The 15,714-nt window shown below is 39.8% G+C and overlaps 1 protein-coding gene across 6 annotated transcripts; it reads left to right on the forward strand.

Annotated features, from left to right (window-relative positions):
* Positions 1 to 10,429: 10,429 nt before the first annotated feature.
* LOC111735437 lies at positions 10,430 to 15,206 on the forward strand. 6 transcript variants are annotated; one of them, XM_023526961.1, is made up of 3 exons: positions 10,430 to 10,725; positions 11,553 to 11,712; positions 13,985 to 14,043. In XM_023526961.1, exons 1-3 carry the CDS (start codon positions 10,657 to 10,659, stop codon positions 14,005 to 14,007), a joined length of 252 nt encoding a protein of 83 aa, XP_023382729.1. In that variant the 5' UTR covers positions 10,430 to 10,656; the 3' UTR covers positions 14,008 to 14,043. The 6 variants fall into 6 exon arrangements, 3 of the variants coding, with proteins under 3 accessions (XP_023382729.1, XP_023382727.1, XP_023382728.1); XR_002778789.1 differs by lacking the exon at positions 13,985 to 14,043 and adding an exon at positions 14,229 to 15,206 and having other exon boundaries at positions 10,432 to 10,725; XR_002778787.1 differs by lacking the exon at positions 13,985 to 14,043 and adding an exon at positions 12,754 to 13,787 and having other exon boundaries at positions 10,432 to 10,725.
* The last annotated feature ends 508 nt before the right edge of the window (positions 15,207 to 15,714 follow it).

Raw genomic sequence — 15,714 nt, forward strand, 5'->3', positions numbered from 1 at the left:
CATTTTTAAGTACCATTGCATTCTCATTCAAGAACTTTCCATTTTTACTCTTGTTTAAAAATTTTAAGACATAAAATATAGTCACTGGGTCATAAATTATAATTATCTTGCCTTGTATCTGAAAGCAGAATGCAAACATAAAACTTTCTTTTTTTTGTTAATTTATATAATTTACAAAAAGCATTAATAAGGCTTTGGGTATAATTCATATGTACAGATTACGCCCATCATACCATAAACATAAGCTTTTCTCAGAGAAAATCATCACGGAAGCACCAATTCAGATAATAGAATTAGTCATTAACTCTTCAGGCAGCCTTTACATTTTCTTTATGTAGTGTTTTCTATACTCATCGTAATATTGTGCCATTTTTATCAACTAGATAAGATTTCATTATATAAACAGTAACTAAATATATTCATGTCAAAGATAATCATTCCTTCATTCCTTTAAAAGGTTTCTTTGTCAGGTATTCATTAAAGTAAGTTTCACATCAAAATGATAGTCACTAATATAGGGCAAACAACTTACCTATTTGGCAGGTTTTTTTAAAAAAAAATAATTTTATTAGCACTGTATCAAATCCTCAGCCTATATTATGTCTCCTTAATAGCATAAAGATCTGCTTTATGAATGTATACAATTGATATGCATACAAAGTGGAATAATTAGTGTATCGTATAAAAATATAGGGGACCACAATAGAGGTGATATTGTTCATGGATGCATCAAAAATTAATTATTGGACATATCTACTTGCACCAATGCTATACTTTGTAAATAGTGCTTTCACTTTCTTAGTATTGGTCTTCGAAAATTCATTTTGTGATAAATTCCCTAAATAAAGGCATCTCCCAGCTGATGTTTACCATTCTAGGCTGCAGGAAGCACTGGCATCTTGCTTCAAGACAGGAGGTAACAGGAATAAATACAGTGCCAGCTACATTTCCTCCGGATCAGATATGTGAATGTTGTGAGCATTGTAATGGGGAGCGTGGGTGACACAGAATTTCACAAAAGCGCCTACACAAAGAGCAGCCCTTCTTCAGAAGGCACAACAGACACCATTTTGTCTCATTTCAAAGCAGTTCACAAACTTCTCCTGTTTTCCACTTGAAGCTTTCAGACACAAAGGTCTTTTTTTTTTTTTTTTTCAATCTAAACCTGATGAGATATGATAAATTTTTAGGAGGGCAATTTGATTTCTAGAAAGTGGGAGGGGAAGTAGAAAAGGGCACAAATTGAGGTCACAGTTATAAATATCTCTGAGTTCTCTTAAGGAGTAAATTAAAGTGAGAATAGCCTTTATGTATAGTCAGTCACATAGACACTGATAGTCATTAAATTAATGCCAGTATAAAAAGTAATCTCCAAAAGTAATCTCTTAGATTACTTCACAGGAGAGACCCATATTTGTCCTGGGGACTTGGTGGCAGCAGGGTCAGGGTAGAGGTAAGTCATGAATCTTACTTCTTGTCTTTCTGGGGAGATCTGTGAGAAGCCAGCTATGGACTGCTGCTGAGGAAGCCCTGCACACTGAGCTGACCTCTTGTGACTCTGATTGGCCTGACTATGAACGTGTCAATCACAATTATATTTGCAGCACTGTAACTGTTTGCTGGGAGATTATACATGATCTTTGGTTCCCAAGTTTACCGCCACTGCTTAAAACATTTGAGGGTATATCTTTTAGAATTCCCTTCAACCCCAGTGGCCCAATTTTTTTTCCTATGTCATGAGTACTATCAATCTTTACTCTTTGAGGGGAGATTTTATTTTATTCTATTTTATTTTATATATGTATTGTTTTTTTATTGTGGTAAAATACACGTAACATAAAATTTGCCATTTTAAAGTATACAATTCAGTAGTGTTTGGTACACTCCCAATGTCATGCAACCATCACCAAGATCTAGTTCCAGAACATTTTCCCCATCTGAAAAGGAAAGCCCCTACTCATTAGGCAGCCATTCCCCATTACCCACTCCCACTACCTCTGATAACCACTAATCAGCTTTCTATCTCTATGGATTTGTCTATTCTGGAAATTTCACATAAATGGAACCACACGATATGTGTCCTTTTATGTCTAGCTTCTTTTACTTATAATCTTTTTGAGGATCATCCATGTTCTACCTGTATTTATTCTGAAGCAATAGAAAATCATATGGAGCCTACTCTGGTCAGTTGGCTGGATATATACTCTTTGAAAAAAGTTTAAGTGATGCTATAAAGTAATGAGATTAATTTTGCTATATATCTCATGTTTTGTTTTTAGGCTCTTGAATTCATAGGTTCTATTTACACAAATACATACATACATCAAATAAAAACTACACTACATGATTACTTATACTCAGAATATGAGTATTACTTGATTACTACTGTGGATGAAAAAGGGCTTTATGGCAAGTAAACTCGAAGAGTGGTCTGATCATAAATTCCTAACTGTGCAGGTCACGGTGGGTAGTCATTCCTCAAACCTATAACTTTTTTAGTGAAAGGTTTTTAAGAAAGCCCTGTGCATTGTTCTTGTGCTCCTGGGTTAACACATCTTTGAAATGCCAGAAGGAATATCTCTCCAAGGTATAACCACCCTCAAGAGAGTGCATAATCTTGTTAACTATCTGTAATCCGATCCCAGCCTTGCTTTCTCTCGCCATTATGTAAATTTCCTTAAATTCCCTCCTTAAATCCAAATGCATAAAAGAGATTGCAAACTGTTATTCTCTGAAAGCATTTGAGATCTTGCTTCCCAGAAATTGTCGTCAATTTTGGCTCAAATAAACTCATAAAATTATCTACAGATTGTGATGTTGCTTATGTTGACGCTACCAAGTAGACTTACAAGGTTCTCCTTTGGGGGGGAGTTGGGGTTGGCAAAAGAATATTACATTGAAGATATTATACTTGTTAAAGAAGAAAATTCAACCTAGTAAATTTGGCATTTAGTTGGCTTTATTAAGCGATTCATCTCATCTAGCAACTAGAAGGACTCTCTGATTAATTGTACAAGATAGAAGATTTGTATAGGCAGAATAAGAATAGAACTAGGAAGATAAAAGATTAGAATATTTCAGGCAAGAACACTTTCCCTTAGGGGAAGTCAGGGGGTCTTATCAGGCAGATTATTTCACCAGTATTGATCAGGTAATTCCAGATTGGTTGGTTTAAAATTCCACTCCTGGAGAGGCCAAAACTGCAATTAGGTTAGTTATTAAGTTGTGGTTTGGGGATGTGGCTTAGCAAAAATGACTCCATTTTGGCCTGGCCGGCCGGCCTGCCTTCCTCCCTCCCTCCCTTCCTTCCTTCCTTCCTTCCTTCCTTCCTTCCTTCCTTCCTTCCTTCCTTCCATATAACTAAAACTATTATAACTGGAGGGCAACTGAGTTTGGGACTGTGCTGCTCAGCCAATAGACTGACATAGGAGTTGGAATATTTAGAATAAGCGTTTATTGTCAGACCACCGGTGATCTGAGAAGGCAGCAGGTTAACACCTTCGAAAACTGCCTTCCTTTCTCAGTCAGACTCAGGGTACTTAAGGGAAAATCTGGGCATTATTCCAGCGGCTGCATGATAGTTCTGGTGGGGGGGGTCTGTTGTGCTTCACAGAGTCTTCTCTATGGCAACGTGGTCCTTCAGTGGCTTTAGCAACCCAGGAACAAAGATGGAAATAGTCTGGAAAGAATGCTAGACTATAAAGATAGTGATCAGTAAGCATAAGGGCAATAATCATAAATTTCAAGACAACTTCCTATGGCAGAGGATGTTCCAAGCTCTGGGTCAAGCCGCATGGGACAATCTATTGTTAAGCATATAGGGTAAAGAAAGGTGAGCCTGGGGAGGCTATGAGGCCTCTACTACGGGGTCCCAAATGGTCTCTTCTCTATGATCATCTTCCTCGCCGTAATGGATAGTGTGAGGGATCTGTAAATCAGATCTAGTAACTGTAAGCAAAGCATATGAATTAGGCTTTGTAGTCTTCCTTTGTAACACCATTGCCTTTTAATTCTCCACTTTTTCTCATTCTCCCATGAAGGTTAATAAACATTCTACGAGTTAATAAAATAAATTGACTCTTAAATATTTATGACTTAATGAATTTAGAAACTAATGAAGAATCCTTGCTTAATTCTACAAAATTAACTGACTTTTGATCTAGAAGTGGAGAGAAATGTTAAGGGAAAGATACTTTCTTGTTTCCTCAAATCATACCACATGGACCAGAATGGTTCTAAAACTTCTATGTGTCTAAAAATCACTGGGATATTTGTAGAAAATAAATTCCTTGACCCCAGAGATTCTGATTCTATCTGGGGAGGACCAGAAATCTAAACTTTTAACAACTACCCTAGGTTAGTGGTACTCAAACTTTAGTGTGCATCAGAATCGCCCCAAGGGCTTGTTAAAACACAGTTTTCTCAATTTACAATAGCCAAGGTATGGATGTAACCTAAATGTCCATCTACAGATGACTGGATAAAGAAATTATTGTTCATATATACAATGAAATATTACTCAGCTATTAAAAAAATGAAATCTTACCATTTGCAATGACATGGATGGATCTAGTGGTTCTTACGCTGAGTGAAATAAGTCAGACAGACAAAGATAAATACTGTATGATTTCACTTATATGCAGAATCTAAGGAACATAAAGAACAAACTAATCAAAACAGACTCACAAATATAGTGGACAATTTGGTGACGGACAGAGGGGAGAGGGTTGGGAGTTTGGGAGAATGGGGTGAAGGGTTAGAGAAGTACACATTAGTAGTTGATAGTTGGTCACAGGGATGGGGAGCATGGCATAGGGAATGCAGTTAGCATTAATATGTTGGCTAGGTGGAGAGCCAGGGGAGGGAGGGAGTAATTGGAGAGATTGTTTTATGAACTATATAGATGTACTATATACTTGAAACTAATTAAAATAAATAAATAAATACTTTTAAAAAGCTAGGAAAAATACAACATATGAATATATTATTAAATTAAAAAGTTAAATAAATAAAAAAACAACAACACAGTTTTCTAGACTCCATCCCCAGAATTTTTGATCCAGTAGGTCTAGAGTGGGGCCTGAAAATTTACCTATCAAGATCCCAAGTAATGTTGATGCTCTTGGTTGGAGACCATACTTTGAGAACCACTGTCTTAGGTTATTCTAAAATAACTGTGCTTTGGCACATTTGGAGACATGCTGATAAACTAATCACCTTTATGTAGATGAGGCTACATCTGTGTGGCAACCTGTAATAAAAGAGCATGGCTTTCACATTGGTGGGATAAAATAAAGCTCTGTCCCTAGCTGTGGAAGCATCAATAATTTTTATAAATAATTTTTATAGGATACTGTTTTAATCTAAAAAATCAGGATCAAAAGCAAGGCATGAAAAAAAGTTGGTTTTTTTTTTTTTTGACTTTCAGGTATACATATCAAAATTTATAAATTATTGTCATAGATTTCATTTAAAATAATATATCAAAAAAACAACTGAAGTACTAAGAAAATCATTGTTTAATGGCTTGGGGTTTCAATCAGAAAACTGATTCAGGGGTACAGCCTGCTGGATGGTTCTGATATTGCAAAGGAAAAAATTGTCATGGAAGTTTTAGCATTTAATGTCTTTTTTTTATGTAATAACTTCTTTCTAGGTTTCTTTATAAGTATGGTATAATGAAAACATGAACTCTGGAGGTTCAAGATCGTCCTTTGCCTTTGACTTTCCTTAATATGTGATCTTGGGCAAGTTACTCAAGCTTCAGGGTCCTACTCTGTATAATGGGGTAACATAATTACTAGCCAACAGAACTGTTGTGAGAATTAGAGAATAAAACATTTAAATTCCCAGCACATTGTTGGACTTACTGTAGAACCTATGTCCTTTATATGTACATACATGAACACACATATACACTTATATGTATGTATACCAACAAACAGACAAAAATTTACTTTCTGACTTTCTTTCTATCCAAGTTCTCCAAAATTTAATTTTGCTTTGAAGCAACAATATTTACCAGGATATGTAAGGACTCTATGTGGGTGCTTCTCTGCATTTTGAGTTCTGATAGTTCTATGTGACAAGGGAAAAATTCTGATGTGTCCTAATTAAATTACAGCAGGCCAGGGGGTAAGGGGAAGAAGTAAGAGGTTAATCAGTTAACAGAGCCAATGGTTGAAACTAACAATTAAACCACTTACATTCTCAAACTTATGTTCAAACCGAATCAACTTCCAGACAGCTATCTACAAAGAAATAGGCCACTTCCTCTTATGCATGAACCTCCTGGACAGTTGTCCAAAACCAATAAAAAAAGTACTAGAAATGTCTTCCTTTCGGACTATGTACCTATCCTAGAATTACCCTACTTCATTCTCCCGCTCCCCTTATCTATAGGCAATGTAAATTCTTTCAAAACAACTTACATCTTTAAAAGAGCTCCATCAGCTCCAGGATGGAGAACATGTTTATCTTTTCCATCTAGTCCTGCTGCTGGTGGTTTAGACTGCATGCCTCAGGACCTGGTCCTTTTTTTTTTTTGGTTCCATATGGCTTAATTAACCTTTTCTTTAGAAAAGCTTTTGGCTGTGAGGGTTTTTTCTTTATCATATGCTTTAATGAATTAGGGAAGACTAGGCACTGGAAGAGTCACATCGATTTTGCTGGTCTTAAAACTTAATGATGAAGCGAAGCATTCCGGCTAAGTAACTTCTTGTAAATAAGTTATTTAAGTAGAATCCATGTACAGTGCCTCAGTAAATCAATTCTTTGCTGTTCGAAATAGGAGTGGAGGTTTGAAAGCCAGTCCTTACCTACAATAAGTAACAGAAAATTAGATTGCATTAATGTCAAGGCCCAAACTTTGATGTTTTCGGACCCCAGATATGCTTAGGAACTCACATATTAAGGGCTCCAAATCTCTCTTGTTATTCGTGCCCACAGTGGTCTCATGTGCTTGGGAACCAGTCCACTCATGTTTTCTGCTATAGCTTCCTGGTCAACCAATTTAAAGATGTGATTCAGTGATCTATAGCAGGACCCAGGAATGTACATTAAAACAAGTACTTCAGGAGATTCTGAAGTGGAAAAAATCCTTCAGGGGAACACTGCACCAAGATCCCGCAGGAATTGGTTTTTCTGCTCCAGCTTGCTGTAATTATTGGAATACAATTGAATAGTACTTCTACATTCATTGAGAACACTTGTTGGTTAAGTAGAATATCAGTTATGATTGCCTGGGGGCACTGCAGTTCAAATTAAGGGTCCTTTCGATCCTACTATTGCAAACTACAGTGATTTATGAGGCCCTTGCTGCAGTAAAAGACTATCTTTAAAGGTGCTACTATTCCTGTCTCCTTACCTGCTGCCCCAACATTATAGAGTCAAGACTGTTTAAGCTAGCTCAGGGTCCAGCAGAGTGTTGCACAAAGAAGGCATTCAATAAATATACGTATGTAGATGTTATACTACCAGTTACATCAAGGATTGGGGTTTAATTAGGAGTTATATTTACTTGGTTTTGTATTCATAATCAAGCAGTCATCCAGTCATTGGGTGCCCATCCAGTGTAGCTCTACTCAGCGTAATATGAGTTTGGAGAAGTTTGAGTCCTGGTGTGCCAGAAAAGACTCGCTACATTTTCAGAATATAGCTCTGGCTCCATACCATTCATTTATTGCATTGTATCAAAAATTACATTCCAGCAACATTCTTAAAATAGAGTTAGATTAGGGCTTTGGTGAGGTTCACATGAAGAGGAAATTAATTAGGACTTGATGTTTTGAATAATTATATGGGCATTAGACAGGTTTGGTTATTAATGGCCAAGTATTAGAGAATAATGCTAGCAGGATTTCTGTTTACCTTGAGCAATACCGGCTAGTGTTCTTAAAATAAAGTGAACTTGTATACACAGGTCATATAATAGTTTCCTCTTAATCTTAATTAGTAAAGCAAATTGCTTCATTTTTTATTATTCTGTAAAATCTATACGTGGTATATAACAGTGCCTTGTCTCCCAGGGTCATAATAATACAGAATTATTAACATTTATTTTCTTTCCCAAGTTAGGAATCTGTGAGATTGTTATCACCCAAAGAAACTCTGACTTGGGCTCCCCAAGAACCCATTTGGAAAAATGTTAGCCTACAAAAATTAAGAATGAATGAAAAAAATAGTTTGATGAAAAAAGAATGGTCTTAATTTGTTTAAAAAAGAGTTTGATAAACTTTCACCATATTTTCCTACTTACTGTGAATTTTAAACCTCTATGAATTTTATTATCTGATAAAATAAATTATTGTTAAAGAAGACATATTTAAAAGATATTATTTTGAGAGTATTTGCTTTTACAAGAAAATCCTCAGAATCTTGCAACCATAAAAACAGAAACTTCTTTTTATTGAACCTAGCATGAGGATTATGTTATTCTAGGTTCTTCCTGTGTTATCTAGTGGGAGACTAAATGATTTTATTTTATTGTGTAGATTATTTGCCATTAATTTTTTTCAATTTTTCACTTGCAGCAAATCAACTACATTATACCTAGTAAACAGTGCATGTAAATTACAGGTTAAAAATAAAACTAAGGCAGATAAAACAAAGTGTAAACTATGCCTTATGTTACAAATAATTTTATGTTCAAGTTTCCAGCTCACATCACTAATGATACCAATGGCAGACTTCATGGTTAACATATAGGCCATTATTGCTATTAATAAATTATTATATTATGGTATAATGACACATATTGATTTATTCAGCCAAGAATATCCCAAGGGACAAAATTCTTAGATTTAAATAGAATATAATGTCTTTTCACATGCCGTTTCCTGTCTTTCTTCTCCTCTGCCTTTTCCTCTTCTCTGCGTGATAAAATCTTACTCATCTTCAGTCCTCTAATATCATGTCTTCTGTGAAACTTGCCTTTTGTCATGGTCTGCCTGCATACAACACACAGACACATGCACACAAATGCACGCACGCATACACACACACACACGACTAATTGGTCACTCCTTGCTGCATCTACAGAGCTTTGTTTTCACATTTCAATTACCCCATTATCATGGTTTTTGCAGATAGAGCTGCTTGAGGATGAGGGCCATATCTTTATTTTTGGGTTGGACACCATGAATGAATGAATGAACAAAAGGCTTTTTTTCTTTTAGATAATTTTTTAAAATGTTTATTTGAGCCAAACTGACAACATATGCCAGGGAGCAAGGTCGCAAATACTCTTGAAGATAAGTCTTTATACAGTCATCACTATTGCTCATTTCTCTCACCCAGTTGGTTGTAGAATCCATTCATATCCAGCTCCCAGTGACTGGACTGGAAACAGATGGAGAATTATAGAGTATGTGTGAAGGGAAGAGACAAGGCATGGGTAGAGAGTAGGAAGTAACGGATCAGCAGGAATAGCTTTCCGAGGGATATATAATGAACTTCCCCTTTCTGTACCTTCTCCCTTCACTCTCAGTCCCCTTCTCCCCTAAGACTGAAGAGATAAAAAATGGAAGAAACAAACTATCTCACAGTTGGGAACTTGGCTTAGTTCCACTTGTGTATGCTTATAATGGTCATAGAGGACTTAAATGTTAATAGTGACATTTCGGTTGAAAGTGAAGGAAAAAAACTATAGGACTTCCCCTAAACCATAATGCATATTTACATGCAGAGCCTGTCTCTGAGTCCAGCTCCAGGTACCTGAACTTTTGGGGCGTCTTTTTTACTGGTCCCAGGTAGACACTGAGGCTCCTCCCATGATCATGTTCCAAAAGAAATAGCCACCATTCCTGGGGCCCATGGGGAGATTCATTATCCATTGACCACTCCAGCCTGACAGAGCAGCTTCATCTTCAGCCCCCGTAGCACTTACAGTGTTGTCTAGTCCTGTTGGAGAGCATCTTAAATCATTGTTTCATTTGTATCAGGTCTCCCTGATTGGACTGAAAAACCCCTTGAGAGTAAGGATAATATCTAATACTGCCTTCCTAAGCTCCTATAACAATAAAGTAAGGGCCTTGAACTAAGACTCTGACATATATTCTGATTCTTTGGCCAACTGAAAAATAAATGCTCAATTATCTTTTTCTTCCTTCTTTCACATCTACTCTCATTGTAGTGACCTCACCTTTAGAAACAATAGGTTAAGGATAAGACATGGTACGTGCTAACGGCCATGTCTCACTTCTAGTTAGTTATCTGCTAAAAATTTATTAACTAAAGGGATTTACTGGCCGGATCACTGCCTATAGGTACAAAATATTTTAACAATGATGCATTCTGCTTCTGTACCCCTGCTTGCTTACCCACCTCTTAGTTATCAGTTAATGAATGGAGGAGATATAGTCTTTTGTGTAAAGATTAAGGATGTGGGGGATGGGATCGAGGGCTTAAAATCTTTGTGCCCCTGCGTCTCGGGGCTGCTCCTTTGCAAGGACAGCCGCCGGCTAATAAACTGTCTCTTGGACTAGAGCACTCGAGTTGGGCCTGGTTATTTCGGTCACAACATTTGGAGGCCCCAGCGAGATCTTCTCGTTGTGGGAAAATTGATCAGTGCACCAGGGCGTTGGACCATTTGCGGTTGGGGAGGCCTCTAGGGCACTTGCCCTAGCCCACCGCCCGTGGTTTCTCGCTTTGTGGAGCATGATCTTGGGAGTGCTGAGGCAGTTTTTGGTAAGGGCCCCAGGACCGTGCGGACGTCGGACGCGACAAGTAAGTCGGCGGTCGACTGAGACTGTGACGACAGTTTTCTCAGTCTTGTTTTTTGGTTCGTTAGTCTGTGTCTGTTTTTCTTGTGTTGCTTCGTGTGCTTTACTGTGGAACTATGGGACAATCACAGGGTAAGCTAACACCGCTTCAATGCATGCTTAATCACTTTAAAGATTTCCGTCACAGGGCAAAGGCTTATGGTGCTTTAGTAACCCCTTTTGATTTGCAGCGGTTTTGTCAACTAGATTGGCCGACCTTCGGAGTAGGATGGCCCTCCGAGGGATCATTTAATTTACAGACTGCATTTCGGGTTCGGGGTGTTGTTTATGGGAACCCGGGGCATCCTGACCAAATTCCTTATATTGATGTATGGATTGACGTTGTTTCTGATGCCCCTAAGTACTTACAGAATTGTAGTCGCGCCCCCGTTACTGTAATGGCAGCCATACCCCAAGGTCTTAAGAAGCCCCCACCAGTGTTGCAGGGCCCTCCATCGGAGGATGACTGGTATCCACCACCCTATCATGGTGATGAGAGTGGACGTCCTCCTCCGGAAAGACCAGAACCTCCTGTAACCCGGTCTAGTGGTCGTAGGCCACCTTCCCCTGATTCAACCTCCCTGAAAGAGCCAGTATCTGTTCAAGCCCCATTGAAGGTGATTCCAGGAGGTGGAGGTGAGCCTACTGTCATCTACTCGCCGTTCAGTACTAGTGATTTATATAATTGGAAATTGCAAACGCCATCCTTTTCAGAAAAACCACAAGGATTAACCTCCCTTCTAGAGTCTATTTTTTTTTACCCATCAGCCCACTTGGGATGATTGTCAGCAGCTTTTGCAGGTTTTATTCACCACTGAGGAAAAAGAAAGGATTTTGCGGGAGGCAGCCAGAGGAGTCACGGACCCGAATGGGCTGCCAACAGCAGACTTAACCAGGATACAGGCTGTGTTTCCTACTCAGCGTCCCCAGTGGGATCCCAATACGGATCAAGGTAAGGAGGCTCTCCTAAGGTATCGCCAGTTCCTGCTACAGGGACTCCGGGCTGCTGCACGTAGACCAATAAATCTGTCCAAGGTAAGCGAAGTAATTCAGACCAAGGATGAGTCACCTGCAGCATTTTTAGAGAGACTATTAGAATCTTACCGCTTGTATACACCTATTGACCCGGAGGACCCCAACAATAGAAGAGCCATTAATTTGGCCTTTGTGAGCCAGTCGGCCCCAGATATTAGGAGAAAGTTACAGAAGCTAGAAGGTTTTGAGGGAGAGAATTTATCCAAATTGCTAGAAATAGCCCAGAAAGTTTTCAACAATAGAGACGATGTGCAGAAAATAATGTTTGTGGGGAAGGGACCTATGCCAGGCAGAGGAAGAGGAAGGGGCCGAGGAGGAAGATCAGGATTTGTCGGACCACCTGGACCAGGAAGTAAACAGGTTGGCCTTGAAAAAGACCAATGTGCATATTGCAAACAGAAAGGGCACTGGAAGAATGAGTGTCCCAAGCAACAAAAAGGCTCGTACGAGAGTTTCTAGGGGCTGTAGGATACTGCCGTTTGTGGATTCTAGGATTTGCTGAGATTGCTAAGCCCCGCTGTATGATTGTACAGCTGGGAAAGGAGAGGACATAAAATGGACACTAGAACAACAGCAGGCCTTTGAGACACTGAAGAAGGCCTTAATCTCTGCTCCGGCATTGGCTTTACCAAACTTAGAGAAACCATTTCAGTTATTTGTAGAAGAGACAAGGGGAGTTGCTAAAGGGGTATTGACTCAGATGCTGGGACCGTGGAAAAGACCAGTTGCATACTTATCTAAAAGGTTAGATTGCGTGGCTGCAGGGTGGCCTAATTGTCTGAGGGCCGTTGCAGCCACGGCAGTTCTAGTGAAAGAAGCCCACAAATTGACGCTTGGGCAGCCTGTGACTGTTATCGGACCTCACTTTGTGGAGCGGCTCCTGAAGGGACCACCCGAGCGATGGATATCGAACGCTCGAATCACCCTATACCAGGTACTCTTATTAAACCCTCCACAGGTTCAATTTGCTAAACCGACAATATTGAATCCGCAACCTTGCTCCCAGATGATGATCCCCAGGAACCTGTACATGATTGCAGTGACCTGCTTGAAAGCATAACTGGGGTAAGACCTGACTTACGAGATGAGCCTTGGCTCAACCCAGACGCCACCCTGTACACGGACGGAAGCAGTTATGTCACAGAAGGCGTCAGGTATGCGGGAGCAGCGGTAGTTGCCGATGACACTGTGGTTTGGGCTCAGGCTCTCGGACAAGGGACTTGAGCCCAGAAGGCCGAGCTCATTGCATTAACTGAAGCTCTTAAATGGGCTCGAGGGAAAACTGTTAACATCTACACTGATAGCCGATATGCCTTTGCAACGGCACATGTACATGGAGCCCTGTACAAGGAAAGAGGACTATTAACATCAGAGGGAAAGGAAATTAAGAACAAGGAGCAGATTTTGGCTCTTTTGGAGGCTATCTGGCTACCTAAGAAAGTGGCTATTATCCATTGCCCCGGCCATCAAAAAGGGAAAGGAGCGGTAGAAAAAGGAAACCGCTTGGCAGATAAAACAGCAAAGGAAGTAGCCAGAAAACCAGTGGGGACTAACGTTATAATTGGTCCCCTTCTTGTGCCCCCCTTGGTACAGGCTCCAAACTATAGCCCCCAAGATATAGAGTTGGGGAAGCAACTGCACGGGAAGTTTGAAAATGGGTGGCTTTGGATTCCAGATGGAAGGCCACTCCTCCCTGCCGCTCTTGGCAGCCATTTAATCAGTCAAATGCATAACGCTACCCATCTTGGAGGAACTAAGTTAATTGAACTGCTAAAAAGAGACTATTATATTCCTGGACTAACCTCAAAGGCTCGGGATGTAAGTGCGCGATGCCCAATATGTGCACAAGTCAACTCTTGCTCCACCGCAACAGGAGGCAGTGGCGTGCGACAGAAAGGACAAGCTCCTGGAGAACATTGGGAGGTAGACTTTACAGAAGTTGCCCCTGGCACTTTCGGGTTTAAGTATCTTCTGGTTTTCATCGACACTTACTCTGGATGGACCGAGGCCTTCCCCACTAGAAAGGAGACTGCACAAGTAGTAGCTAAAAAATTACTCACAGAAATAGTACCTCGATTCGGTTTGCCCTTATCACTGGGGTCCGACAATGGCCCGGCATTCATTGCCCAAACAAGTCAAATGTTAGCTAAGGTATTAGGGATTAATTGGAAATTACATTGTATTTACAGACCTCAGAGTTCAGGACAAGTAGAAAGGATGAATAGAACACTTAAGGAAACTTTAACTAAATTTAAGCTGGAAACTGGGGAGAATTGGGTGAGCCTTCTTCCTTTTGCTTTGTTACGGGCCCGGTGTACTCCATATATTATGGGAATTTCCCCTTATGAAATGATGTTTGGGAGACCTCCCCCTTTACTCCCTAAAATTGGAATTGAAAAGGTTACAATAAGTAATAACGCAAGTCTCCTTAAGTCTCTACAGGCCTTGCAACAAACCCAAAATCAAGTCAAGGGCTTGATTAAAGCTACTAGACCGACTCCGGGGACATCACAGCCTCACCCACATCATCCAGGTGATTGGATGTGGATAAAGAAGATCAGCCTGCTAGCCTAGAGCCCCGGTGGGATGGTCCGTTTCCAGTAATCCTGACCACACCAACGGCTGTCAAAGTTGCAGGAAAAAGACATTGGATTCACCATACTCGCCTTAAGGCAGCTCAACCTCCCCCAGAAAAGGAGAAATGGAAAGCAACACCCACAGAGGATCCACTCAAGATAAGACTCTCGCGGGAATAATTGTGTTAGAGTTAGTTGTTATTACCAATGTACACGGGAACCCTCATCAACCTCAACAGGCTCAATGGGAATTGATTAGATCAGAAACAGGTATCTCCATATTAGTAAACCAGACTATGTACCAGCCTACATTTCATGTAGGTTTGTGTAATATACTTGGGGAGGAATTAAATAAGCAAATAAAAGAAGAGATGCTAGCAGGATCAGGACCGTGGTGGGGCTGTGGAGTTAAAAATTATGAAAAGGGTATCCAACAAGTGCAGTTATATATGTGTTCTAGAGAAGATCAAAGCACTTGCAATAAGCCTAACCAATATTATTGTGGTCATTGGGGTTGTGAGACCATAGCCCCTTGGAAGAACACAGACCCCTTTCTGACTCTTACACGACCTAGTCAGTCTTCCTGTGCCACAGCAGGGAAATGCAATCCTGTCGTTTTTACTGTCAAAAATTGGGAAGATCCATCTTGGGTGACTGGGAAAACTTGGGGATTAAGGTTGTATGTTTCTGGAGATGATCCCGGAATGTTAATGACAATACAAAAAAGCCTGTCCGGATACCATCGATAGCCATAGGTCCTGTCGGGTCTAATAATGAAGGGTTAAAGGACTTAACTCCTACCCAGTTAACAACTATTAGGAATACTAATAACATCTCTTAATTCCTTAGCTGAAGTAGTACTGCAGAATAGGAGAGGTTTAGATCTCTTATTTCTTAGGCAAGGAGGTTTGTGTGTAGCATTAGGAGAAACTTGCTGTTTTTATGTTAATCATTCTGGTATTATTAGGGATAGTTTAGCATTAATTAGACAGAGGGTGAAGGATAGCAATAAAAAATTAAGGCAGGGCAGTAACTGGTATGAGTCTTGGTTTAATGAAAATTCCTGGCTAACCATGCTATTGTCAGCCATAGCAGGGCCATTAATTATGCTGATATTATTATTAATTTTTGGACCCTGCTTACTAAAGTGGCTTATAAGTTTAGTACAGTCTCACATGACTGGGGCAAAGATTTTAATTTTAGGAGCATCAGCCCCGACGAGTTGGCCGAGAATTCCAACTTCTGACTCGAAGATTGAGTCACTGTAAAGAAAACCAGTGGGGAATGTAGTGACCTCACCTTTAGAAACAATAGGTTAAGGATAAGACATGGTACGTGCTTGA

Source organism: Pteropus vampyrus, unplaced genomic scaffold (genome assembly GCF_000151845.1).
Source record: "Pteropus vampyrus isolate Shadow unplaced genomic scaffold, Pvam_2.0 Scaffold1000000914, whole genome shotgun sequence".
NCBI classification, from domain to species: Eukaryota; Metazoa; Chordata; class Mammalia; order Chiroptera; family Pteropodidae; genus Pteropus; species Pteropus vampyrus.

Coding starts and splice junctions, on each gene's coding strand:
- LOC111735437 (XM_023526959.1), top strand. CDS start 10,657: ATGATCTTGGGAGTGCTGAGGCAGTTTTTGGTAAGGGCCCCAGGACCG. Junction 10,726..11,552: donor GCGGACGTCGGACGCGACAA/GTAAGTCGGCGG, acceptor GATTGTCAGCAG/CTTTTGCAGGTTTTATTCAC.